This window comes from Agelaius tricolor, unplaced genomic scaffold (genome assembly GCF_023055355.1).
Source record: "Agelaius tricolor isolate 1412-34295 unplaced genomic scaffold, bAgeTri1.0.p SCAF_16, whole genome shotgun sequence".
NCBI lineage: Eukaryota > Metazoa > Chordata > Aves > Passeriformes > Icteridae > Agelaius > Agelaius tricolor.
In genome coordinates, this window is record NW_027269276.1 from 15,133,365 (window position 1) to 15,158,743 (window position 25,379).

Here is a 25,379-nt window from a genome sequence, read left to right on the forward strand (position 1 = left end):
TTTGTGTGATTAGTTACAAGTGCAGATCAAAATGAGTGGTCAAAATGGGTATTTGAAAGTTCCAATATATGGCACATTCCATTTCCAGCCCAGATTGTGTGTCAGGTGTGTTGCTGATGTTCAGAGAATTTCAGGTACAGGTCACAGTCACAGCTTTGCTGGCTGGGCCCTGCTCCACACCATGGTTTTTGGAGCGTGCAAAGTGACAGTGAGGGGACACAGAAGTGACATTGAAGGGCATTCTTTTATCTGCACTGAAAAGACTTCATTTGTTGGTAGGAAGGAAACATGAAAGCAGCAGAGACAGGAGCAGTACAGAAGTTAAAAGGTTAGTCACAGTTTTGGATCAAGCTGTAGAAGGGCTGTGTGGGTGGCTGAAAACACAAGGGTCTAAGGGTGTAGGGCTTGACTTTATAAAATAAACTTTAAGGAAAGCACATGATGTAAGAGGGGAGTTGAAGAGCATTGGGCAGTGCTGTGTGCATGGTGAAGAGGGGTGTGCGTGCCTCGTTAGCCTGAACTTGTAGATACCAGGTGCGATCGGGTGTTTTGCCCACAGAATCAACTGGAGATGTGCAGTTCCAAAATAGCCCTTGTATCTAGGTCAGAGATTCAAAACTGTGAAGTAAGACGACTGTAGCTTCACTATATTTAGAGCAGGTTTGCCAGTGCTGATGCACATCCCAGTCTGCAGCAACACCGCGCCCTTCCCGGGGCGGGAAGCAGCAGCAGCCATCAAGCACGACTGCCGTACCCTGCTGGGGGTTCTGGGAGAACGAGGCGCCTTTAACAGAGGGCTGGGCCAGGAGGCGGGAATGGCACGGCTCGGGAGGCGGGGCGGGGCCGAGCTGCGCGGACGGAACCACTGTGTGCGGAACCTTAGCGGCGGCCGCGGGACCCGCCCGGGCCTGAGCGCTGAGGCACGGCAGAGGCGGTACCGCTCCCCACGTGTGCGCGGCGCGATGGCGGCGGTGCCGGGGATCCCGGCGCTCCCGGGGCTCCAGGGCATCCAGACGTGCCTCAGGGTGGCGGGAGCGGCCGCAGCGCGCCCCGAGTGCTTCCTCAGGTACCGCGGGGCGGCGGGGGAAGGCACTGGTAGCTGCAGAGAAAAGCCTGGAGGAGTGAGGCGTGGGGAAGCGCAGTTACCTCTGCCACCTGGGTCTGGCTCTTGGACCATTGAAGTGTTTGTACTGTTTGCTTCCCCAAAATGACTGGAGTGCTCAAATAACATCAATATATTGTAAGATGCAGCTGTAGAAGGCTGGAATTTTCTGTCCAGCTGCTACTTCATACACAAAGTGTGACAAAGCTGAAAGGATTAAGAATTTAGTGGGTTTTTCCTATGACTGTGTAGTAGCAGGACTCCAAGCCGTGTGTGGGAAGTTCAGCCGCAGCAGTAACTATTGAAAGGTGCCGTTCTGTAGCACAGAGAACCACAGCAGGTACAAGAGCAGCAGTGTGACTGTGATTGGCTTAATGGAAAGTGCTAAACTCTTTTATTTTTCTGCTCTCAGTGTGCAGGATGGGCTGGCTGCCGACTTCAGAGCAATGACAAAGACTCTCTACGATTTGAATAAAGGAAGTAACATAGTTCGTGGGGGCCCTCTAAAAGAGCTGGTGATAGAAAATTTTGATGAAGAACAGATTTGGCAGCAGCTAGAGCTCCAGAACAATGCAGTTCTCAATTTCTTCAAGAAATCCATTGCAAGGGATGCCGAAGATGAAGATCTTTGCCTTCTTTCAGACCAGGAAGACGAGGGCTCTGATGCAGGGACCAGCAGTGACAAGGAGTTGGAAGACAACATAATGGAAGCAGACACTGAACAGATGAATGTTTATACAAAAGATAAAGATAAAACTAAAACTAAAGCTAAAGAAAAGCAAAGTAAACTCAGAGAAAGCATAATGCAGAAAGACAGCGATGAGGATTCTGATATTGACTTTGATATTGAAGCACTGGAGCAACAAGCTAAAACAGCCAAGGAAACCACATTGAGAAAGAAGGGAAGAAAATCTGTAGTGGATGATAAGTTTTTCAAGCTAGCTGAGATGGAAGCTTTTTTAGAACATGCAGAGAAGGAAGACAATGAAGAAGAAGAAGAAGAAGATGACATTAATTATTTTGAAGACATTATCTCAGATGATGAGGAAGACTCTGAAGAAGCTAAAGTCAAAGTAAGTTTTTCCTTAAAATCAAAATCTGGCATCTGTTAGGATGACCAATAAGTGTTTAACTCTGCCAAGTTACATTTGTTTATGTGACTAATGATCACTTCTGAAGCTTTATTTTAACAATTAATATCTGGTAAGAAAGTTCCCTGGTGCAGAAGGACACAGCATCCTGCTATTCTAGTCTCTCCTTACATGGGCCTTGGGCTTTTACATAAATACAGGAAGAAATAATACCCATGGGAAATCAGGGACCTTGAGAATTGCAGAATAGGTGACCCAGCAAATGAAAAAGATTTGTCACTCAGCGTGTGGCAATTAGAGATCACTGAGGTGGCTGATGCAGAGCAAAGGGCTTTTTCCAGGGACATGGCCTTGTGACTGATACAACTTAAATTGATGAGTATGGATTCAAAAACAGGTATGTTATTATCTAATATTACCAGACATTCTCACTAGCAAGTAAGAAATACACCTAGGGAATTAGTGTGCATTCCAACATGTATTTGGCAACATCTACGGCTCTTTTACTTCTTTATGTGTAAGAGGTAGAGAACTGTAAACACCAGGAAAAGAAATCAGTTTTACTATGACATCCTACCACAGGTTAATGCATCACTGCCCTGAATTACTGTTGCACAAGAAGTGCTGTTCCTCTGGCACTAAAGACTCTAAAAGACAGGATACCCTTTGATTTCTGTCAGTCTTAACAGCTGTGGTTTGTTGGTTGTTTTTTTTCTTTCCCTCTCACCTTTTTAGCCAATTAAAAGTTCTAGAGATATGACATACAAAGATTTCTTTGATCCAGTTGATGATGATGATGGTGATGATGATTTAGTAGCTAATGATGCTGAAGAGGATCAGGAAGAGGAAGCAGACAGTGCCATTGAAGAGCAAAATGAAGAAAGTATGTCTGAGTAAGTAAAATGCAGGTAAAATGTCCTCATAATTGTACACTAAAGTAAAGCAGAAAATACTGAGAATGCCACACTCACTCTGATCATAGTTTGCCATTCTCAGTTAACTGTTGTATGTTCATGGTTTGTGTTGTCACCTTATTTATATTTTTAAAACATTGTTCCTTGATCTTTATTTGAATAAAGCATTTAAGAGTTTAAATGAGTTCTTATTTAAGAGTAAGAGTTATTCTTATTGTCCAGAAGTTTCCCTAGTGCCCTCTACCTTTAGGGGGAACCTTGAGAACTGTTGTAAACTGTAAGTTACTTGTAACAGGTAAAAACATCTAAGGGCTTAAATATCTTAATGTGAAAAATTATAAAGGCTTCTCAACTTTTTTTTTTATATTAAATGTTATTGTTACAGGTTTGAGGATATGGATGAAATGGTGGAGCACATGAGAAGTAAAGAAGCTTCTAAAAAAGTAACTTTCAGTTTGCCAGATGACAGTGAAACAGAAGATGTAACTGAAGCACAATTAGAGAAGGACATCAGTCCCAGTGAAATAAAGTCCTCATTTGAGAAGAGACAGGAAAAGGTAATTTTGGTTTGGTTTTCTTTTGGGTTTCTTCATATTTTATTTGGCTAATACTTTGAAACAGTGGCAAATAATTTTTGGTTGTTTCATTTGTTCCGAGTCCAGCAGATACAAAGAGGGTATTTAAAATTTAAGGAAAACATGTGGTTTATCTACATAGATACATCTCTAATCATATATTCCCTCATGTACCTGAAATAAATACCAATTTCTTGCTGTGAATTTACAAGTGAGCCCTGTTTTAAACTTCCTAGGAAATTGTGTTTTTCAGATGAGCAAAAAAATAAAAAGCTTGGAAGAATCATTGTTAGAGGAGAAGCCTTGGCAGCTGAAAGGAGAAGTGACTGGGCAGAAGCGCCCTGAGAACAGCCTTTTGGAAGAAACAGTGCTCTTTGACCATGCAGTGAGGATGGGTAAGGAGGGCACAGGGCTTTGCTTACAGCATGCTGCACACCAGGCTGGCTGTTCTGCCCTTTGAGCTTGCTGAAAACACCTGGGACTCAAGAGGACACCAGCTTAAACTTCTTGATGTGATTTTGAGGTTGTTTCACACTGCATTTTCACAGTGGAAACTACAGGAGGTTGTAAATTTTATCAGCCTTTCATAATATGACTTACTTTTATATTTACTTCACCTTCAATTGCTACATTTTTGTGAAAGCTTTACTTTCTTTTTCTGCAATTTATTCTTTATAGAACGAGACCTATTTCTTGCTGGAGAAACATTAATCTAAAAATTCTTTGCCATTTCCTTTCAGCACCTGTGATCACAGAAGAAACTACTTTTCAGCTTGAAGATCTCATTAAGCAGAGAATATTGGATGAGGTTAATATTATCTTACCTGTTCCTCCTTACATTGTTCATAGACTTGATTCACAGGGCACATTCCAAGGATGAGTTGGAAGCATTTCCAATGTTAGCTGTAGAATTATCTCGATTTCTGCAACTGGTTGTTTTATTCTTTGTCTTGATGAATGTGTCTTTAGATTTCTAAGGAGCCCTATTTTTATATCCCTGTTATACACCAGGGATTTTAGTGTTTTAGTGCACTTCAAAGCAGATTGTGTGCAGATAAAACTGTAAGAAGTTTATGTGGAATATAAAGCCAGCCTGTAACTGTTGGCTGTTACCATAACTAGTGCTCTGAGCATTCTGACACTGACCAAAATGCAGTTGGTTTGCTTCATTTTGCTTCAAAGCCACTGACAGAAAATTTGTATCTAACAGCTTGTTGAGTGTTACTGTTCATTGAATTTAAAAAGATGGGGAAGAGTTTGTAACTTGTTATAGTTGTTGCCTTTATTGATAAAACCAAGGACACAAGTAGAGCTATATCTTTTGTTACTTTTTTTTTTTTTAAATGAAAGTGTGAAACTTGATGAGTCCTGGGATGCTACATGCATAAACTAGTTAATGTGCCAGATAAATAACTGAAAAATGTTCTAAGTAAGATGTAGCTGGTAGTTGGCTGTAGTTGCATTTGGTCATTACTTCATGACTTTCTCAGGCATGGGATGATGTAGTACCAAAAGAGAAACCCAAAGAGGAAGCTTTTGAGTACAAGAAGCGAATCAGTTTGGATCATGAAAAGAGTAAACTGAGTCTGGCTGAGATCTACGAGCAAGAATACATGAAACTTCACCAGGTAACATAAATAATGCCTTTCCTTTGGGTTTGAAGTTCACACTCTGTACACTCTTGTGTGTTCATTTATACACTTGCCAAGTGGAAGTCATTTAGTCTTTCTCTGAGTGTTCACCAGAGAAAGGGCTCTGAATTGTAAGTTGTGTTGTTACCAGTCTTGCTAAAGTAAAGTAGCCTTATGAATGGTGTTACAGTTACATTGCATTTTTAATGCAGCAAAAGACTGAAGAGGAAGAAAATCCTGAACACAAAGAAATTCAGGAAATGATGGATTCACTCTTCCAGAAGCTGGATGCACTTTGTAATTTCCACTTCACACCCAAACCAGTAAGTGCCTAAGTTTTATAAAGCTGGGGGCTTTCTCCCTTTTTTTTTAAACTGGATACTTTAAAATATATTCCAGAAATGGAAAGCAAAGTAAACATTGGTGTTTACTGAGCTCATTCTTATTTCATATTAAATGCCCTGTGATTGCCTCTAAACAAACCCAGCTAGTTGTGATCTTCAGCTGTCTGCCAGCTGCAGAGGTGCTGTGCTCAGTCCTGAATGTCTCTCTTCATTTCTAGCCGGTGCCAGAAGTTAAAATCGTTTCCAACCTTCCAGCTATAAGTATGGAAGAAGTAGCACCAGTTGCTGTTAGTGATGCTGCTCTCTTAGCACCAGAGGAGATCAAGGTAAATATAAAATGGCATAAGGGGATTACAGGAGGATGTACTGTCTGTCAGATCACTGGGAATTCTGTCCTTCCCATCCTGCTGGGTGCTTCCTCACCTTGTGGACTTCTTTGGCCTAGAATCTTAGCATTGGGAGGTTTTGAGGGGTGAGGTGTTTTTTTCTTTTCTTTTTTTGCTGTGGTTGGGGTTTTTTTTTGGTTGGTTGCTTGGTTTTTTGTTTTTGTGTTTCTGTTGTTTGTTTTTTTTTTTACTGAGGAAATAGTAAATTTTATTTGGCTCCAGTAGGCCATAATACTTTGCTTTGTTTTTGATCTTCACTGTTATGTGATGGTCATTGTTGTCCCAACATTTATTTAGGTATTGAGAGGGGGAAAGCTAAACACTAGAGCAGAGCAATTAGCATGTCCTGGATCAGTTGTACAAATCTCATTTCCCAGCTGTTGTCATGTTTTGGCCTTTGCCTTATCCTGAGCTGTCACTTGAAATAATGGAAACGCTGAGACAGATTTGAGTTCTGTGAAGTGAGTCTTGTCTTTTGCACTGTTATTGATCTATTTAGGAAAAGAACAAAGCTGGTGATGTAAAAACAGATGCAGAAAAGACTCCCACAGACAAAAAACGAGAACTGAGAAGGAAAAAGCTCCGTAAACGTATGAAGCGAAGGGAAAGGGAGAAACGTCAAAAGCTTCTTGAAAAGATGAAACCAGAACAAGGCACAAAACTTAGCAAGAAAGCTGCTGCAGCAAAATTAAAAAGGCTTACCAAAGAAGGCAAAGCATCTCTGCTCAAGGTAAGACTAAAATCCCAAGGACAGATAATTTTTCTCTAGAGAGGAAAGGAAACTTTATCCCAAAGAATACAAGTATAACGTTGTAAAAATGTGAAAAAGCTGTATGATACAATTACTCTATATAAAAGTATGTTCATCAGGCAGAAATGATTTTGTGTGTGAGGTGCTACTTTTCTATTTATTTGAAAGTTCATAAAGTGATGTTCCTGCAAATATTCTTTATTTCCTGCATTTAAGCCATTCCACTTCATCAAGTGGGACTGCTTGAATGCACATTGAGGTTTCTATGTTCTGTATAAGGTTTGGGTAACTTAAACTGTTTTGTAATACAATATTCCTGTTTAACTTTGTCCTTACTGTGGAGCCTTCCCTATAATCTCATCAGATTTTATAGCATGTTTTGCATGCTATAAAACAGTAAACTCGTACACCACTTATGGTGCCTTTTAAATAAAACTCTAAAAATCTTTGAAATTTTGAAATATTAGAAACTAATAGGAAAAATTACTTCATTACTTCCAGATGTATGCACTTACCTTTTCAGAAGGCAAATAGAACACAAAATACAGATCCCCTGTTGTAGTTCATGGTGTGCAAGGATCTGTTCTTGATGCCAGCTCTTACCTATCAGGCTAATTGCTACTTAGGAAGAGAATGTAATCTTTATTTCTTTAAATAGCAGGAGTGGAATAAAAATGTGGTGAACAATATCCTTTGAAAATCAGTTACCAGATCTTTTTTAACTGAAATATTATGATTGAGTAACTAGTAAATAATATAATGGTACTGTTTGTACATTTCTTGGTTGTAACAAATGTTTTGTCCAATGACAGGATGAAGGTAAAGACAAGGCCTTGAAATCATCCCAGGCCTTCTTTTCTCAGCTACAAGATCAAGTGAGAATGCAAATCAAAGATGCCAGCAAATTAAAAAAGAAACAGAAGAAGGAGAAAGCAATCTCTGTTCATAAACTAAAGTTGTAATTTACCTTTTTTATACAGGTACATACATATATACATCTTGTATATAATAAATTTTTTTTCTGAATTTGAGTAGGTTTTACTCTGTGTTGATCTTTAAAATACTTTGTGAACTTCTAAGGTGATGTTCAGACAGCTTTCTGTAGATTTTACTCTTATTTTCTACCATAGAACTCTAATTTATTCCAAAAAGAAAGATTCTTGGTGTGGGCAGATACCTAATAGTGTAAAATACTTGACATGTGCTGTGACTGTACAGTCTCAGCCCAGAGCTTTGTATCTGCTGTTGTAATAGCTCTGGATCTATAGCAGGAGGAACTGCATTTATTGAAGAATTTAGGATGTATCCAGGCATTTAAATTACAGAAATTATATTCTGAAATTGTAATTGGCAAAGAGGGAGGACACAAAAGATTTTTAAGCCTGTGGTAACCCAGAGCTAGGAAATTTTTAACTTAGACTGAGTCCAAGAAGGTTCGGGTTGGAAGGGACCTCTGGGGTCACCTGGTCCAACCTCCCTGCTCAAGCAGGGTCATCCCAGAGCCCAGGGCTCAGGCTTGTTGTGGAATAGCTCCAGTGAGAGACTGCACACACTCCAGGCTCTCTGGGCAGCCTGACCCAGTGCTCAGTCACCTGCACAGTATAAAGAAGTTCTTCCTCACACTCAGCTGGAATTTGTGTGTCTCAGATTTCTGCCCTTTGCCTGTTCCATTGCTGGGCAGCACCGAGCAGGGCCTGGTCCCTCCTCAGCACCTCCCTGCATACACTGACAGGCAGGGATGAGGCCCCTTCTCCTCATGTGTATTTTTACCACTCAGAGGAATAATCTCCCATACCAGCACCGTTCTCAGAGTCCATAGGAACACTAAGCCTCAGGGTGAAAATATTTCACTATTTGCTCTTTGCTGAACAGAAAAAAAAACCAAACCCAAAACAACAAACTCACCGCCAACAAAATAAACCTCTGGTTGCTCCTCCTGTGGACCTCAGCTGTTTTCCACGCGTTGTCGCAAAAGGAAGTTTTAAATCTGCGGCGGGTGTTTGCAGCAGCCCCGCTGTGCGAGGGAGCGCGGTGCCCGCCATCGGCGCTGCACTGCTCAGGCCTGGCGGCGGGCGGAGCGGCTCCGGCCCGGCCCGGCCCTCAGGGCGCGGCCTGGCCCCGGGAGCGGCGGAGCGCGCGCGGCTGCGGTGCCGGTGCGTGGGGAAGGGCGGGAGGCCGCGCGGGCTGGGGGGGCTCCGGCCGGGGCCCTTTACCCGGGGCACGGGCGGCCGGGGGGGTCCCAGCGCGGGAAGGGCCGGCCAAGGGCGGGCACATCAGGATGGCAGCCCCGGGAACCGCTCGGGAGCCTGGGCCCCGCCATCCAGAGCACCTGGAGAGCGGTGCGGAGCCGCCGGCTGCTCCTGGGCCCCGGCCCGGGCAGAGCTCGGCCCGGGCGCACCCCGGGCTGGGCAGGCACGGCAGCCGTGAGGGTGAGGGCTGCAGGATCGCCCGGAGAGTGCTCTGGAAACGGGTGCTTGGCACCGAAAATAGTCTGTCAGCAGCAAACAAGACAATGATAAAATGTTCCCAGCGACAGGACGAGGAGTAATGGCCATAAACTAAAACACAAGAGGTTTCACCTCAGCATGAGGAAGAACTGCACACTGGGGGTGGCAGAACGCTGGGAGGGCTGCCCGGGCTGGTCATGGAGTCTCCCTCTCCGGAGACATTCCAAACCCACCTGGATGGCTCCTGTGTCACCTGCTCCAGGTGACCCTGCACGGGCAGGGGGGGTTGGACTGGATGGTCTCCAGGGGTGCCTTTCAACTCCGACTTTAATTTTTTTACTTTAATTTTTTTACTCTTTTTTTTTTCTGCAAAAATTAGAGGACTTGCTTATTTGCTGATGTAAATGCAAACTTGAGATTACTTTTCCATTTATTAAGCCACTTAAAGGCAGCTGCAAGTGCTCAGCTTGCCTGTGGTGTGCTTCTCTGTCTGGTAAGGCAAGCTAAATGACAGTAGCATTGTAAATTAAGGATTGCTTGACTTCTCTGCCTCTCTTCTGTTCATCTTGGTTACATCTGGTACCTTGGAAGACCACTCATTCAATGTATTTTTTATCTCAAGGCATGTCAGAGGATTACAGATGGAAAAGCCAAGGAAAGTCTTTTAAGTATTACAGAATAAAGAAATGTGGCTTGAATGGAGTTGTCTGGACCATGTAATCACTGTGAAGTTTTGTAATGGCAGAAGCTAGGTCTTCAGGAATCAAAAGATCCCAAACAAGTTTGTCACTCAGTAAAAATAAGAAGAAAAAAGAAACAACAAAAAAAGTGGAAGTTACAGGAACACCATCTACACCTTCAGCATCATCCTCTATTACTTCCTTTTTTAACAATGTTCCCCCTGCCAAAGTTAGCTGTCCCATGTGTGGGCAGTTGGTGCCAAGATATGGAATAAATAAGCACATTGATGAAACATGTCAGAGAAACCGTGGTGAGCTTGGTGCCATTGATACCACACTGAATTCTTTTAGGAATAAGAGACCCCCAGCTGCAAATCTGAGCAATAGTTCCAGCTCATATTTTTCAAAAAACCTCTTAAATCTAGAAACAAGTCCTCCCAAAAGTAATTTATTGAAAGCAGGAGGGAGTGCAGCACAACAGACTAGTCCTTACTTTAGCAATAGTAGTTCAGTGTTTAGTGTGAACAGTGAATCCCAGGCTCGAACAGTTAGAACAGTCTCCTTGGGAAGCTTGTCTGCCAAGCTGTCCAGAAGGCGCTGCCTGCAGGGAGGAAAACAGGTCCTGTATGAAGAGATCAACTCTTCACCTCCAGCTGTTCACAGTGCCTGTGGAAGTGTGGCTGCCCCTGATGATGATGATGATGGGGATGAGACTGATGCTGGGCAGAGTTCTCAGAAAGAAAATCAGCCTTCTCAGAGAGAGCACCAGGAACAACATTTTTCAAAGAGGGAACCTGAGTTTCAAAATGAAATAAACAAATGTAATCAAGAAGACCTTGTGGATATGGTTCAAGTACAATTACTGGCTGATAACAGTAAAGACAAAAGGTTCCCATCTGGTACAAGGAGCACCAAAGCAGAAAGCAGCTCTGAAGGTGGGAGACTTAGTCCTGATAGATGTGAAACATCTCCAGCCATCCATACTTCAGCAGAGCTGACCAGTAATTTGGAAGCTGAGACTCAGCCTCACACTGAGGCTACTCCTTCAAAGACAGAAGTGAACAGTGGGACAGAAAATTGCTTTAGCAGGGATGATGCAGAGGTACTTCCTGTGGAAGTTCTTGAAGACTTTAAGAATGACATGAACTATTCTCTGTTAGAAACAGTGGAAAAGACAGAATCTCAGGATTCCACTGGGGACATTCTAGACAAAATAGATGAGGTCCTCTCTGTGCCCAGCTCTCCTGGTCACCCATACTACCTCCAGAATTTTCTAGTAGTGCTGCGAGCAGTATTGCAGAATGAAGATGATGTCAGACTGTTTAATGAACAAGATTTGAACATTATAACCAAGTTCTACAAATTATCAGGTATCTTCTTTTTAAAAATACATTTCCAAGTTCCCTCTTGTAGAGAGCATTGTTACATAGTTTTATGTGAGAAGTGCTAAATCAATTGACATTTTAACTTGATGGATTTTTTAAGGGAAGAAGCTGCTTTTTCTCAGGACATGTACCCCTTTTCTGAAAAGAAACTCTGCTAATGTAGTTAGGTGCAGCTCCTGAGAGGATGAGGGGACACAGCCTCACTCAGCCCTCCCAGCAGCCTGAGTTGCATCCTGATGGATCTGAGCTGGCCATGGGCACAAGCAGCCAAAGCAGGGGAGTCTGCAGAGCCCTTTGGTGCGCTCCAGACCATAAGAATATTACAGCAGGGACATCTTGGAGCTTGGTAGTGCCTTGTTTATCTTGTGGTGGTTAAAGGGGAATATATAAAGAAAAAAAGCCACAAAGGTCCTGTTACTGGCTCTCTGAGGCAGGCAGTAGGTGCACATCATTTGCATCCAGGATCCAGGAATAAACTCACTGTTAGGCCAGTAGTGCATGCTGGCATTGGCTACTTTGACAATCACTACAAGAGATGTTCAGGATACCCTTCCCCATTTCCCCACTCTGTTCCCTGGACATGAACAACACTGATCAGTAACAGGACCTTGTTCTGATAGATAAGAGAGCTTCTTGTTTCTCTTTCAGTAGTGTGAGTTGGGAATACAGAAAGCATTACTGCAAAGTGGTGCTGATAAATCCACGTCTGCACTGCATGAAACAATCTCTCTTTGCAGCGTAGGAAAGATGCAGCAGTTGAGCTGTGAGAAGTGAGAGGATAGCACTGAGTCAATAGATAACAAATCCTGGACAGCTGGCAGATGGATGTCATTGCCTGCAAGAAATACCAGGCAGGATACTTTAAAAGTTCAGGTAGATGAGTTACCTGTCCCACATGAGAAGTGTTTACCCATTTCTGATGTCACAGCACAAAAAAGCCCCCCACACCTGCTTAGGACTACCAAGTTGCTTGAATATAGATATTCTCCAGTATTTAATTATTTTCTGCAGAAATGTCTGCCATTCTTCAGTGAGTTGTATTTGACTCAGTGTAAGTTTATGAAGTTTATTGTGAAATTATTATTGCAGCCCTAGTTTGTTCAGTTCCATGGCCTGGAGAAAGAATGTCTGTGTGTTAACCTTTTTCCTTTCTCCAGAATGATAAAAACTGGGGACAGACTTTAAAGGAGTTATAACCCCATAGAGAAAATGACAAGCTTATATGTCTGAATGTAGTTCTCCCAGTGAACTGATCCTGGAAAGATTCTATGAAAGAAAAGGCTGAAAAAGTTTTATAAGGACAGGAGAATTGTTAAATAAACATTTAATGTTTATCTGCCATTTCTTAAGCATGTCTAGATCTTCTAGTGTTTCAGTGTTTTTTTATTAATGATCAGTTTCAGTTAAGCAGCAATAGACAGGAGTAAAAAATTTAGAAGTTAATGGGGGTTGAATTAAGTATTCAAAAGGTTGTTGAATGTAATAATAATAGCTAGACTATTTTCAGCTAAAATTTAATAAGCTATTTTGTTGAATTTCAGCATTGTTAGTATTTAAAAAGTCTTTCTAAACAGTACTTTAAAAGAATACATCCCTGGTAAAAATCAAATGAATAGGAGTTTTTTTTCTCATTGTTTTCTTTCAGTAGATGTATTAGTATAATTTGGCTTATCTTTGGAAAAATAAGAACCTGAAGAATGCTGCACAGAGAAGTATTCTGTGATTATGAAATTATTCTGTCAGACTGCAGCTTCTTTTGTTCTCTAGCATGAAATATTTGGTTACTGAATGACTGTTTAACAAAGCAAAAAGACCAACTTAACCAACACAAAATGCAGGGTTGAAAAATGAAGTTCTCTTTTTCTATAAAACTAAGTATTTCTTGAAGGGTAAGCATGTCAAAAGGCATTTTACTAAGGTACATTACCTGCAAAACATGTTGTAATACTTTTCCACCCACAAGACTTAAAAATTCTAATGAACTTATGAATTACTTGGAAAGGTAAGTCTGGTATTTTACCAAGTCTGCTTGTAGAACACAGAAAGATTTAAAATGTATTTTAGAGAGTACCTGCATCAAAGTAATTTTTCAGGTTAATGTGGTGATTGTGCTTTGTACTGTGTTTAGAATTTACTCTTCTTTTTGTCCTTCCCTGCTTTAAATTACATTTGCAGTTGGTGGGCAGAAGTTGTACGTGAGACTTTTTCAACGCAAGCTGAACTGGTTAAAGGTGAACAAAATAGAGTATGGGGAGATAAGTGTGGATTTGTCACCAATAATTGAAGAACTGGCTGAAGCCAGATTCCTACAAACAGGTAAGGCCAGCATTGATAAACCTTTAAAATACTACAAATAAAATGTGAAGTTGTGTCATGGTAGAGATCAATGCAGTGCACGCTTCTCTGTGCCTTGGGAAGAGAGTAGAGGAGCAGAATAAAGGCTTCAGGTAGATGAGTGCTCTTGTGAAAATACAAATAGTGCAGATTAGATAATGGAGAAGAGCAGCTTTTCTAAACAGTGTTTTTTTTTATAACTCAACAGAATTTTTTAATCTTTGCACTTGTTTTGAAGTTGTAAAGGGTGTTCTTTTTCTGGTTCTTCCTTTCCTTCAAAGTCGACGTGTGAAAAGGTCCAGAAGAAGGTGCAGAAGAATTTCAGGATGAACCAGATGCATTTTAATGCATTTTTGAAGAACCTGATGTCTGTATAACTTAGGTCAAAGTTACAAGGTGCTTATATAGCTTGAGTTGTAAGATATCAATATAACCTGATATATCTATATAACATGATATCAGTATAACCTAAATAATGACTTTTTATACATCTGTATAATCTGATATCAATATAACCTGAATCATAAATTTTATACCTGTATAACCTGAATCACAGCTTCTTATAGCTTTCTATAATCCAAATCATAACTTTTTTACCTATATAATCATAACTTTTATACCTATATAATCTGATATGAATAACTTCTATACAATGTAATGAAGTATATGGTTAACTAGTTGCTTAATGCTGAATAGACAAAAAAGAAGAAAAAACCTCACCATGTGGATAGCTTTAGAGCTAGATAAATATAATACTAATGAGAAATTGGCAAATGTAAAACCAGCTAGCCACAAAATAAAGAATTTAAACAGGTTAGGACAAGACAGACCAAGGAACACAGTAACTGTGCATGTTCCAAAAACAAAGTTGAAAAGTTCAGATGTGAAGAAGACTTTGGAACCCTTTATCAAAGACCCCTGACAAGCCCTGAATTAGGGAGGTGCAAGTGTAAAAAACTGTCTAATACCACTCAGATCATTCCATGTAAATTAGTTTTGGCACCTATGTGATGATGTTATAGTGACAGAGTAACATCAAGCAGTACTTACTGTATAAATACACCACAGCACTTGGCAGAAGTGGGTGAGTTAGGTGGAGAAATCCCCCTCACCTGCAGTGCTGCAATGAACAAATCCCTGCTCTATGGACACCAGTCTATGGGGTTTTATTTCCAGCCTACCTGTGGGGTGTCAAACCTAAATCATTAGATTAGTACTAGGTTGGATGAAGGCACTGTGAGCTATTGCTTGACACAATAATATAACACAATGAATATATGTGGATAATTTGACTTTTAGAATCAGAATTGGAAGACCTGTGTGAAGGGTTGGATTTGCTCTCAGCCCCTGAGCTAAAAACACTGGCAAAAATCTTTCACTTGCCAAACCCAAATGGTCAGAAACAGCAACTTGTGGATGATTTTCTGAAGTTGTCAAAGCAGCGTTCCATCTTCAGCCGGAGTCAGGCTGGTATTGGGACAGTGATTTTAAAAAGGTAAATGTTTACAGCTAAATTTTGCATGTGAATGGAAGTTGTGCTTCAAATGACCGAACTCTAGATGCCTTTTCAAGAGAGGAATGCATTTAGGAAATTTATTAATAAAAGGGTGGCATTACATTTCAATTCACAGTGAGTCAAAGAGAAGGGTAAATAGTAAACTGCATGCTCTCTCTGCTTCTTTCAAGGAAAATCAAGTTTATGCCTTAATTGGCTAGAAAAAAAAATTATTCTCATACTTCATTCATTATGTTTTAGTTTTTTCAAATCATGGTAAAAAACATGTTATAATATTTTGATTTGTCCTTCCAGGGTGAAGGACCTGGCTGGCAGATGTGTCAGGGTCTGCAGAGATGCTCGGGCCGTCTTTTCCCGAATGCTGCTGCTGTTTGCACTGCCTGAGTCCCTGGAGGAGGAGGAGGCTGGCACTGCTGGTCAGGGCCTGCTCTCCACAGTCCTCAGGGCAAACATGGGGCACATGGTGTTCCCCAGTTACACAGTAAACAGGAAAACACAGGTCTTCCAGGACAGAGAGGATCTCATCAGGTAGGGAGGGCTTTGGCAGCTTGGAAATCTCTTTGTTTCTAAAAGAGCTTTCCTGCAGCACTTGTGCAGGCAAATAAGAATTCAAATGTAGAACTCCAGATGTAAGTATGTAGTAAGTGTTAATTTTGCAATTATTTTAAGTACATTTTTGTACTGAGGTAGGACTTGTAAGTCACAGTGGCTTGCATTTTGGAACAAAAAAGCTTATTTATTTGGTTCATGATCATGTGATGAAAGCTGTTTCTTCGTTTGCTGTGCTGATTCTGAGCTAAAGAAAAGTATATTCTCTACTCTCATACTTTTCCCTGCTACTTTAAACTCTGCTAATCCTACAAGATTAAGAATAAAGATGGCTACATGGTTCAATGTCTTTGGAGATTGTAAGGGAAAGAATTTATTTCTTTCAACTGTAGATGCTTTGCGAATGTAATAAAGTTGTGGATTTTTTACCACAGGTATGCAACTGCTGTTCATCTGTCAAATGATATAGCCACTGCAATGGTAAATGGGAACTGGGAAGAAGCTCATAATCTCTATTTGTATGCTAAAGAAACCTGGAGTGAACTGAAGAATCACCCCTCTTTGAGGTACTGAACTGGAAACTGTAAAGTATATTATCTTACCTTGAGTACTTTTCCTTTGGAGAGAGGCTTATCAGCTAGGGATGTTATTGAAACCTGATAAAGCAAGAGACTTTAATGCTCTTGAAAGCTTGGAACTTCCTGATTGTTTTTAGCTTTTAAGGTTCAATATGAAAAGACCTTTTTTATAAAATCTTGGGAAAGAGTTGGTAGGCATGGATATAGCACTAAAACAGTTCTGTTTTATGTGCCAGTGCAGAGAACAAGAGCCTTATTTTTCCCTTGTCATAGTTTTTTTTCAAATGGCTTTCAAACAAATGGCAATAAGCAGAAAGTAAAATTGACTGTGAACAAAAGATGTTGCAAATGTTATGGGAAAACATGCTGGGTTATTCATGTCTTTAGATTTCCAAGTGGGTATTGCTCAGGAAATGTCACTGAATATCTGAGACCTGAAATAACATTTATTGGGTTTGAAGTGTTCTTCATCAGTTTTTCTTTTAATTATTTTGTTTTCTGGCTTAATGATACACCACAAGTTAAAGCCTTACACTTGGCATTATATTCAATTCCATGGCAACTGATTTAAAATAATATTCATAGAGGGTCATTTACACTGAAGACAGTGGAAAAAATATTTTTTGATTTTAAAAAGATATTCAAAAGACTTTGTCCTGAAATACAGAGGTGGCTACTGAAAAGATGCTGGTCTTCTTTTATGCCAGGGAATTCCTGTTCTAGTGCTTTTCTTTTGTTCAGCTTTGTTTCTGAAGTGGGACTGCTGACTTATGAGAATGAGTTGGTAACAAAATATGATGTGGTAAGTTGCTGTTCTGTGTCTGTTTTAAAACTGATTAACTGACAATTCTACTGGTGTTGAAACTAAAATATGCTGTGCAAATGCAGCTTGCACCTGCTCCCTAAGCCAAACTATTGCCTTACCTTTGGGTTCTTGACTTTGCAGCTGGGATACTCAGTTCAGATCAATTTGGGTATATAAAGCATTTAGTTTGGTAAATGCTGTAGGTATAAGCATTCTTAGTAAAACTGACATCATTAAATTGGTCTGAACTGCTCATATTTTTCAGCTATCACAGAACTTTACCTGATTACCTGCGGCGTTTCACAGTTGGCTGGGTGTACACAAGAATCCTTTCTCAAGGAGTTGAAATTCTGCAGAGACTTCACAAGTATAAGGTAAAGTGGTGAGGTGAATAGAAATATGTGCTTCATTTTTGTACATCACTTTACACTTCTAAAGTGGCTGGAAAATGGTGGTAATGTTTGCCAGTACTTGCTACAGTTCTAGTAACAAGTTACTTTTAAGGGAGAAGTGCCCTCTTTCTGAGCTGCTTTAGAAAGTTTTGAATTGTTTTGATTTCTGCTTATGCTTTGAAGATTTACCATATGTAATACACCATAAAGCTACTGCTGAGATATGCTTGTTTCATTATTTAAAGATACCCGTGTTTCACTAGATTTGTCTATTGCTTTTAAATAAGAAAAACCTTGAAAGAGAACTCTTCTAGAAATACCTGTCCCTTCCTTAGGGAATTAACATCTCCAAAGGCCTCTGACTTACATGTTAAAGTAAATCAGATTATTTTGAAAAAGACTTCACTTCTGCAACAAAGCAACAAGTAATACTTAAGGTATTTTTCATATACAATAAGGATAAAAATGCTGTATTTTTGCAGTTAGCCTTAAAGTTTACATTAAAATATCTCTATTCTAGAGTTTTTAAGATACACATGTGGATCTGAAATGGGTATATTGGGTAGTGGAGTAAGAAGTAGGTTTGGATTGTTCAGAGAGAAAGTTTTGTACTATTCATTAATTGAAGGGAAAGTGAGAAGCTAACTTGAACTTGGTTGTGTAACCCAATTAATAAAGGTGCAATCCCATTGCTGCAGGAAGCAGTGCAGCAGCTGCAGAGCCTCCTGGCCCAGGATGTGTATTGTACTGACAGCAGAGGGAGATGGTGGGATCGGCTGGCTCTGAATTTACATCAGCACTTGAAAAACACTAAGAAGGTATCTGGCAAGCTGGAAACACTGCAGGCATTGTCTGAAAACAATTTTTTAAATTATTTCTTACAGAAAGAACAGTGGAGTAGAGTCTCCTAAAAATGCAGATTTTGTTAGGAATCCTAAGGTCAGACAACCAGTTTCAACTAAGAAAATGAATCCATTTTTTTAATCTTATACTGATCAGTAGAAATTGAGAGGAATTTATTTTTACTGTACTAGTATAAATTGAATCCAGAAGCCTCCTTGTGCAAAATGTTATTGATTGGAGATCTCTTGTATCCGTCCTGCCCCCTGACGCTCCTACAGTTAGAGCTTCCCCACTGGGGGGGAAGGCAAGCTGGCCTTGGCCTGCAGGCTCCTTCTTACACTCACCCGTTTGTGCTTGACTCAGTTTCTGGGGTGCAGAGGGGTGCAGAGGGGTGCAGAGGGGTACAGAGGGGTGCAGAGGGGTGCAGAGTGTCAGTGAGCTGATGTTGTGCCCTTTGTTTGCCAGGCTGTCGGCTGCATCCGGAGGGGGCTGGCAGACGCGGCCGTGCGCACCGGGCACCGCCTGTCCCTGTGCCAGCGCGCCCTGCGCATCCGCGACTCCCCCAGCTGCAGGCAGCTCCAGGGCCTGCTGCAGGACCTGCCCCTCCTCACCGTGCACGATGTCACTCACGTAAGCAGGGGAGCAGCAGCTCCTCCCGGGCTCTTGCACTTCACACAAGGAAAAGTAATCTGGGAGACTTGTTACAAGCTGTGCACCAGCCTCTGACTGACATGGTGCAGGAAAAGGAATACAGATGTGTTTCTGTAACAAAAGCCTCTTGTAATCAAATACTTCTGCATTGCTCACTTCTTAGCTCAAGTTAGTCAGCTGTACACTGATCTAATTTGCATTGCTTTATATTTGTGATGGATGTGATCATCCATAAACTCCACTAATTTATCAGTAATGCCCTCAGAGCCCTTCTGGCTGAAGAGTCTGATCAGATCAGTTCATTGCCTCTGGTGGCTGCAGGCCAAGCATTCTGTGTGATAGGAAAAGTAATAGTAACCTTAGCATGTTGTCAGCATTAGATTAATAGCTAAAAAAGATGCCACTGTTATTTTAGGAACCATTAGAAGTTATGCACTCTGAATATGTGTTATGCAAATATTCAGTGTGAGGCACTTGCATCATATTAGAATGGATTTTAAAAAAATTATCTTTTCCATACCATTATAAAGATAATTCTGTCTGGGCAAAATTAGAGCAGAGCCTCACTTCCTCTCTCAGCCTCCTCACCACATGTCTCCCTGCAGTCCTTCTTTGTCTCTGCCCAGGTCTGTCTCCTCAGTTTTCTGTGGTTTTGCTCCTGGTCCTGCATATAGAAAGGCTATATTCCCATCTGCCCAGAATTTTTTGCTAGACATTTGTTTTCTTAAAAATGTGCCAGTTTATAAAAGCTAAAGAGGATGATTTCACAGGAATGACAGGTTAAATTTTATTCAGGTAATTTTTGAAAACAAATCTAGTTCTGATTTTAACAAAACTGAAAAGGGGTTTTGGGCTAAAGCTTATTGAATGTGATGCTGTAAAGTAACCAAATGTTTTAATATGTTCAGGTTACAATCAGTGGAAAGATGTGTCCTCAGACGGGAATGGGAAAATCTGTGTTCCTCGTGGAGGATATTGGTGATGGAGAAGGAGGCCAGGACTGCAGTGTATCCACAGTCATGTGCTCAGTTGAGGAGCTGGCATTAACTCATTACAGGAGGAATGGCTTTGATCAGGGTAACAGTGCTGTTGGTTTGGGCATATTTTGCAGTAAAATAACTGTGGGAATAAGTAAAGAAACTATTTACTAATCAGTTTAATTAATAGACCAGTTTTAGGCGATTTCATTAGGAACATCTGGATTTTAGGGTGATTCTTTTTCCTTCCCAAACACCTCTAATACATCACTTCCTTACCAAAGTGCTCTAACATGTATTTTCAACCTGACCTGCTTTAATGATTTGTTACCTTGGTTTACCAGAGGTGGTTTTGAAATGTATTAGGAAAAACCCCAGTGTTTTTTCTTCATCTACACAGAAAATCACATAGTTTGCCTTCCCTTACCATTGAACAGCTAAGGGTAAAACAATTTAGGTTAAAATGCTACCATTATCATTTAAAGGAGTGTCACTAAGGAAATGCAAACCTCCACTGAATCTTGGTACTAGATGTCCATGAAAACAGTGTACACCAATAGCACAACACTGCAGGATTTTTGGAAAAGGCTTTAGTGTATTTTTACAATTTAGGATCTGTGAAAAGCCATCAACTATTAGGAATATGTAGGTCTGTTTTACAGGAAAAAAAGCAAAATACAAAAAGGTAGGCAAGTTATTTTTGAAGATAAAATTTGTGCCTTTCTATAAAATATATATTTTAATATAGTTTAATTTTATTGATAATACTGTTACAGCCAAAGTGGCCACATCAGATAAAGGTAAAGAGGAAGGGAACAATATTTAGAATTGGGGAGAATTGTGCTGAAATCTTCATTCAGTTCCTCACTCCCACCCACTCACCATTGGTCTTCTTGGCTCAGTTTTGAGCACACAGTGGCCATGTGTGATTTAGTGATGATCCAGAATGCCCATTCCAGCTCCATGCACACACCTCAAGACACACATGCTCTCTCTCATATGTGTGAGGTCCTTGATGTGTTGTTTTCACATGAGCATATAAATGTGTATGTATACATGCATGAACACATATGTATTTGCATATATAAATATGTATACACATAAAAGGCATAATATACAATATCACAGTAAAATAGAACAAGTATATAGAATAATATTTTATACAAGATCTAATTAGATACTACAAATATATGTCATGTTTTGAATATTATATATTACTATTATTATCACCCATATAGTATCTTTTTTTAATGTTATTGAAAAACTGTCAGTGTTAGCCCAGTAAGCTTTGTGGGGGCCAGGCAGGGATGGAAACTGTGCTGCAGCTGAAGGCCCCTGGCCTGGGAGCAGCAGGCTTGGGGAATGGGGCAGAATGAGCTGCATTTGCAGCTGACACCAGCTGGCCATGAACCTGAACGTGGCATATTTCTGCTTTGGGTCATGATGGTTCAGTACCTCTTTATGTGACATTGCTGTAGAAATTAATGTTTCCATTTTTATTAAACTCTGCCCTTTAGGTATTCATGGGGAAGGCTCAACGTTTATTACACTGTATGGGATTCTAATGTGGGATATCATTTTCATGGATGACATACCTGACGTGTTCAGAAATTCCTATCAGGTAATTTTGAAAGGCTTTCTTTAGTTAGTTTATTTTCCCATTGCTGTAGACTCAGTAACCATGTTAAAATCTTATTTGGGATTAGATTAACATTTTATTCTGAGGGACTTTCCAGACAGATCTTGGTGTTTCCTTCACTTTATTATTTGTTATATTTGGTTTATGGGCTCATTCCTAGGCTGTATTTTGTGGGATTATGTGTGGCAGTGGTTTGTGTAAGGCTGTTTCCTAAGCACTCTGCATTTGCTTTTGAAAGTGGCTCTCGGCCCTCCCTGCTCAGCAGGCCAAAGCTGAATTAAAGCTGAATTGCTGCAGGGCATGCTGAATTTGTGCACCCTGGGCATGCTGCAGGGACTTTGTGCACCCTGGGCATGCTGCAGGGACTTTGTGCACCCTGTGCTGGGCATGCAGCGCTGGCCCGGGGCTCTTCCTGTGGCCACTGGAGGGTCCGCCCCAGCTTCATCACGGCTTTGTTCTCTCACCTCACACTGCTCACTGTCCCTGAGCAGTCTCGATCCCTATTCCAGATCCACCTGGAACGTCACTGCTCAGAGTGCTGGGAATGCACAGGATTCTGTGTCTGTTAAAGGAAGCCTCTGTCTAGAGTTCAAAACAACAGAGCAGAGGCTGAGATGGGACCAGTGTTGGTTATGTTGCCATAACTGGCACTGGGTGTTAAAACATATGCAATCTTTTCCCCATTTAATAAGTATTTATATGGTGGTCATGTTCTAGATAAATCAGCTCAATATTTGATTGACTTTGTGGTTAAGAAAAATATGAAGTAGGACATTGTCATTCTGGGAACAGCTGCTGTGGTGGCAGTTCCTGAGAGCTGGATTTACCTTTTCATCCAGACATCCCCCCTGGATTTATACACTGACAGCTTCTATGAGAACAGGAGTGCTGTTATTGAGGCCAGACTCCAGCAGCTTCACACAGCTTCCTCAGAGACGCTGGCAGAGCTGGTTGCTGACGTCTGGACCACTCAGGAGGGAAAAGCAGCAGCCCTGGTTAACTGGGGACGTTTTACTTCCCTCCAGCAAGTCCAGGTAAGTGGCTGCTGCTCAGCATGGGCACTCCAATTAGGCTTGACATTCAATTACCCATGCCCTGGTGTGCTCACAGGCTGTACTGAGGCACTGAGCCATGGCAGATGGAGAGTGGTGGGAGGGAGGAACTGGAATTAGGGATTATTGTGTTGAAGTCCCTGCACAGGTAGTGTTACAATTTTCTCATATGGTCACTTTTCCTGTAACAGTAGCTGAGAACACAGCAGGAGAATTGATGTAAGAACCATCTACTTACCTTTACGTTTCCTGAGACTGAACAAAGAGCTGAGTTGGGCCATGCAGTATTCTTGGAACAGTATTCTTGTGAGGGAAATGGTTCTGCAGGAAATGAAAACCAACCCAAACCAACTAGCAAACCCTCTCTTGCAGAGCCTGGTCTCTTGCCTTGGAGGAGCATTCCTGAGCGGTGTTTTCCGGAGGCTTTCCAGGGACCTGCGGCACTGCCGGGGGGGCCTGCCTGACCTGCTCGTGTGGCGCTCCCACAGCCAGCACTTCAAGGTGTGTGGGGAGCACGGAATACCCAGAGCTCAGCTGCCTTCCCTCTGTAAAACCCCAATACCCAGAGCTCAGCTGCCTTCTCAGTGTAAAACCCCAATACCCAGAGCTCAGCTGCCTTCCCTCTGTGAAACCCCAATACCCAGAGCTCAGCTGCCTTCCCTCTGTAAAACCCCAATACCCAGAGCTCAGCTGCCTTCCCTCTGTAAAACCCCAATACCCAGAGCTCAGCTGCCTTCCCTCTGTAAAACCCCAATACCCAGAGCTCAGCTGCCTTCCCAGTGTAAAACCCCAATACCCAGAGCTCAGCTGCCTTCCCTCTGTAAAACCCCAATACCCAGTGCTCAGCTGCCTTCCCTCTGTAAAACCCCAATACCCAGTGCTCAGCTGCCTTCCCTCTGTAAAACCCCAATACCCAGAGCTCAGCTGCCTTCCCTCTGTAAAACCCCAATACCCAGTGCTCAGCTGCCTTCCCTCTGTAAAACCCCAATACCCAGTGCTCAGCTGCCTTCCCTCTGTAAAACCCCAATACCGAGAGCTGAGCTGCCTTCCCTCTGTAAAACCCCAATACCCAGTGCTCAGCTGCCTTCCCAGTGTAAAACCCCAATACCCAGAGCTCAGCTGCCTTCCCTCTGTAAAACCCCAATACCCAGTGCTCAGCTGCCTTTCCAGTGTAAAACCCCAATACCCAGAGCTCAGCTGCCTTCCCTCTGTGAAACCCCAATACCCAGAGCTCAGCTGCCTTCTCAGTGTAAAACCCCAATACCCAGAGCTCAGCTGCCTTCCCAGTGTAAAAGCCTGCCCTTGTCAGCCCACACAAATGGTGATTTCCTACCTGCAGCTCAGCCTCCCTGCCCCCACGGAGCACTGGGTGATTATCTGCTCCTCCAGTGGGTGTAGGGAGCAGAATGATCAGCACTGGCTAAGGCTGCTGTAGAAAAGGTCTTTGGTTAATTGTAATCTAAAGCACCTGTTACAATCAGCCACACATTGTTGTTACCAAGTTCTTTTGGCACCACTTAGACAAAATCTGCACTATTTGAGTCCACAGCAACTGTGTCTGTGTCTGCTACAGAAGCTGAGTAAACAGTCATGGATGGTGCCTTGCACAGTAGTGGAATAGCTATAGAAGGCTATTAGACATCTCATCTGTTGGAGCAGCTTGTTATGTGTTTATGATACAGAGCTGAAGAGCAGAAAGTTCTCTAGGGCACCTGAATAAGTTGCTGTCAGTGTCAGCTGGAACAGGTGAGGGTGCAGACAATTGATTTTGCAGTATGAGAGATCTTTATTCACCAGGGCTTCTGTCTGTGTTTTGGTGGATATTTACTATATAAAACTTCATTCTCCTACAGTTAAATTTTGAAATATGGGCTAATAATTCAGCACCCACTGGACCTTCCATTGTGCTAAGATCTCTATTATTTTTGTTGCAAGTAACAGCTGGTAAAAAATACTTCTTGTGTGGGAGCTACTGATCCTTCAGTTCCTCCAGGGACACACTTGTAACCGTGCCCCTTTCCTTGTAGCTGGTGGAGGTGAAGGGCCCCAACGACCGCCTGTCTCCCAAGCAGATGCTGTGGCTGAGTGAGCTGCACCAGCTGGGGGCTGCAGTGGAGGTTTGTCACGTGCAGGACGTTGGAGGCAAGAGCAAACGCCTCAGCTGACAGAGGTTGGATCATGTGGGGAACTCAGGTGTTCTTAAAGGAATGGCTAGCACACTCCAATGGCTGCTGCTTAATAAAAATAGGTTCTTCTAAAATTCTGGTTTCTTGGAACATTACCATAGTCCTTTTTAGCACAAAACATTCTAAAATGTAATTTGAGAAAACTGTCAGTATGATTTACTGCATGCAACTTCATGTTCAGAAGAGGAGAGCCCTTCCCTTCTCTCCTCAATTCCTGACTTATTCTGTGAGGTGATCTGGGGTTTGCCCAGTGAGGAGGAAGAGCTGCCTTCACACTGGTACACCCTGAGACCATCTCTACAATACAGAAACTGGGCCATCAGGTCCTGCTCATTTGTTTGGTGCCCTTGTGGTCTAAATTCATTATGTTGGGCAAGTCTCTTTGCAAGGTGTGAGTTCAGCCCCTTGCCAGGATTGTCAGGTCCAGTGGGGTTCTCTGCCTGTCCCCACTTACCATGATGTATTTGAATTTTGCACTTGTACATAAACAGATACAGGTGGCAGAGAGTAGGGCATAAAGCATTAATGCTGTTCTAATGTGTATGAAAGGA

At 41.8% G+C, this 25,379-nt stretch overlaps 2 protein-coding genes across 2 annotated transcripts; both read left to right on the forward strand.

Annotated features, from left to right (window-relative positions):
* The first annotated feature begins 904 nt into the window (after positions 1 to 904).
* MPHOSPH10 (M-phase phosphoprotein 10) lies at positions 905 to 7,825 on the forward strand. The gene is made up of 11 exons (XM_071441704.1): positions 905 to 1,066; positions 1,515 to 2,175; positions 2,929 to 3,086; positions 3,493 to 3,664; positions 3,936 to 4,077; positions 4,423 to 4,490; positions 5,173 to 5,310; positions 5,526 to 5,636; positions 5,876 to 5,983; positions 6,543 to 6,773; positions 7,607 to 7,825. The coding sequence occupies exons 1-11, from the start codon at positions 963 to 965 to the stop codon at positions 7,754 to 7,756; spliced, it is 2,043 nt and encodes a 680-aa protein (XP_071297805.1). The 5' UTR covers positions 905 to 962; the 3' UTR covers positions 7,757 to 7,825.
* A 970-nt stretch (positions 7,826 to 8,795) lies between these two features.
* FAN1 (FANCD2 and FANCI associated nuclease 1) lies at positions 8,796 to 24,902 on the forward strand. Its single transcript, XM_071441698.1, has 14 exons — positions 8,796 to 8,947; positions 9,864 to 11,291; positions 13,482 to 13,622; positions 14,940 to 15,135; positions 15,451 to 15,684; positions 16,140 to 16,271; positions 17,354 to 17,462; positions 18,179 to 18,298; positions 18,789 to 18,953; positions 19,883 to 20,051; positions 21,469 to 21,572; positions 22,430 to 22,624; positions 23,015 to 23,143; positions 24,670 to 24,902. Exons 2-14 carry the CDS (start codon positions 9,980 to 9,982, stop codon positions 24,805 to 24,807), a joined length of 3,144 nt encoding a protein of 1,047 aa, XP_071297799.1. The 5' UTR covers positions 8,796 to 8,947; positions 9,864 to 9,979; the 3' UTR covers positions 24,808 to 24,902.
* Positions 24,903 to 25,379: the final 477 nt, after the last annotated feature.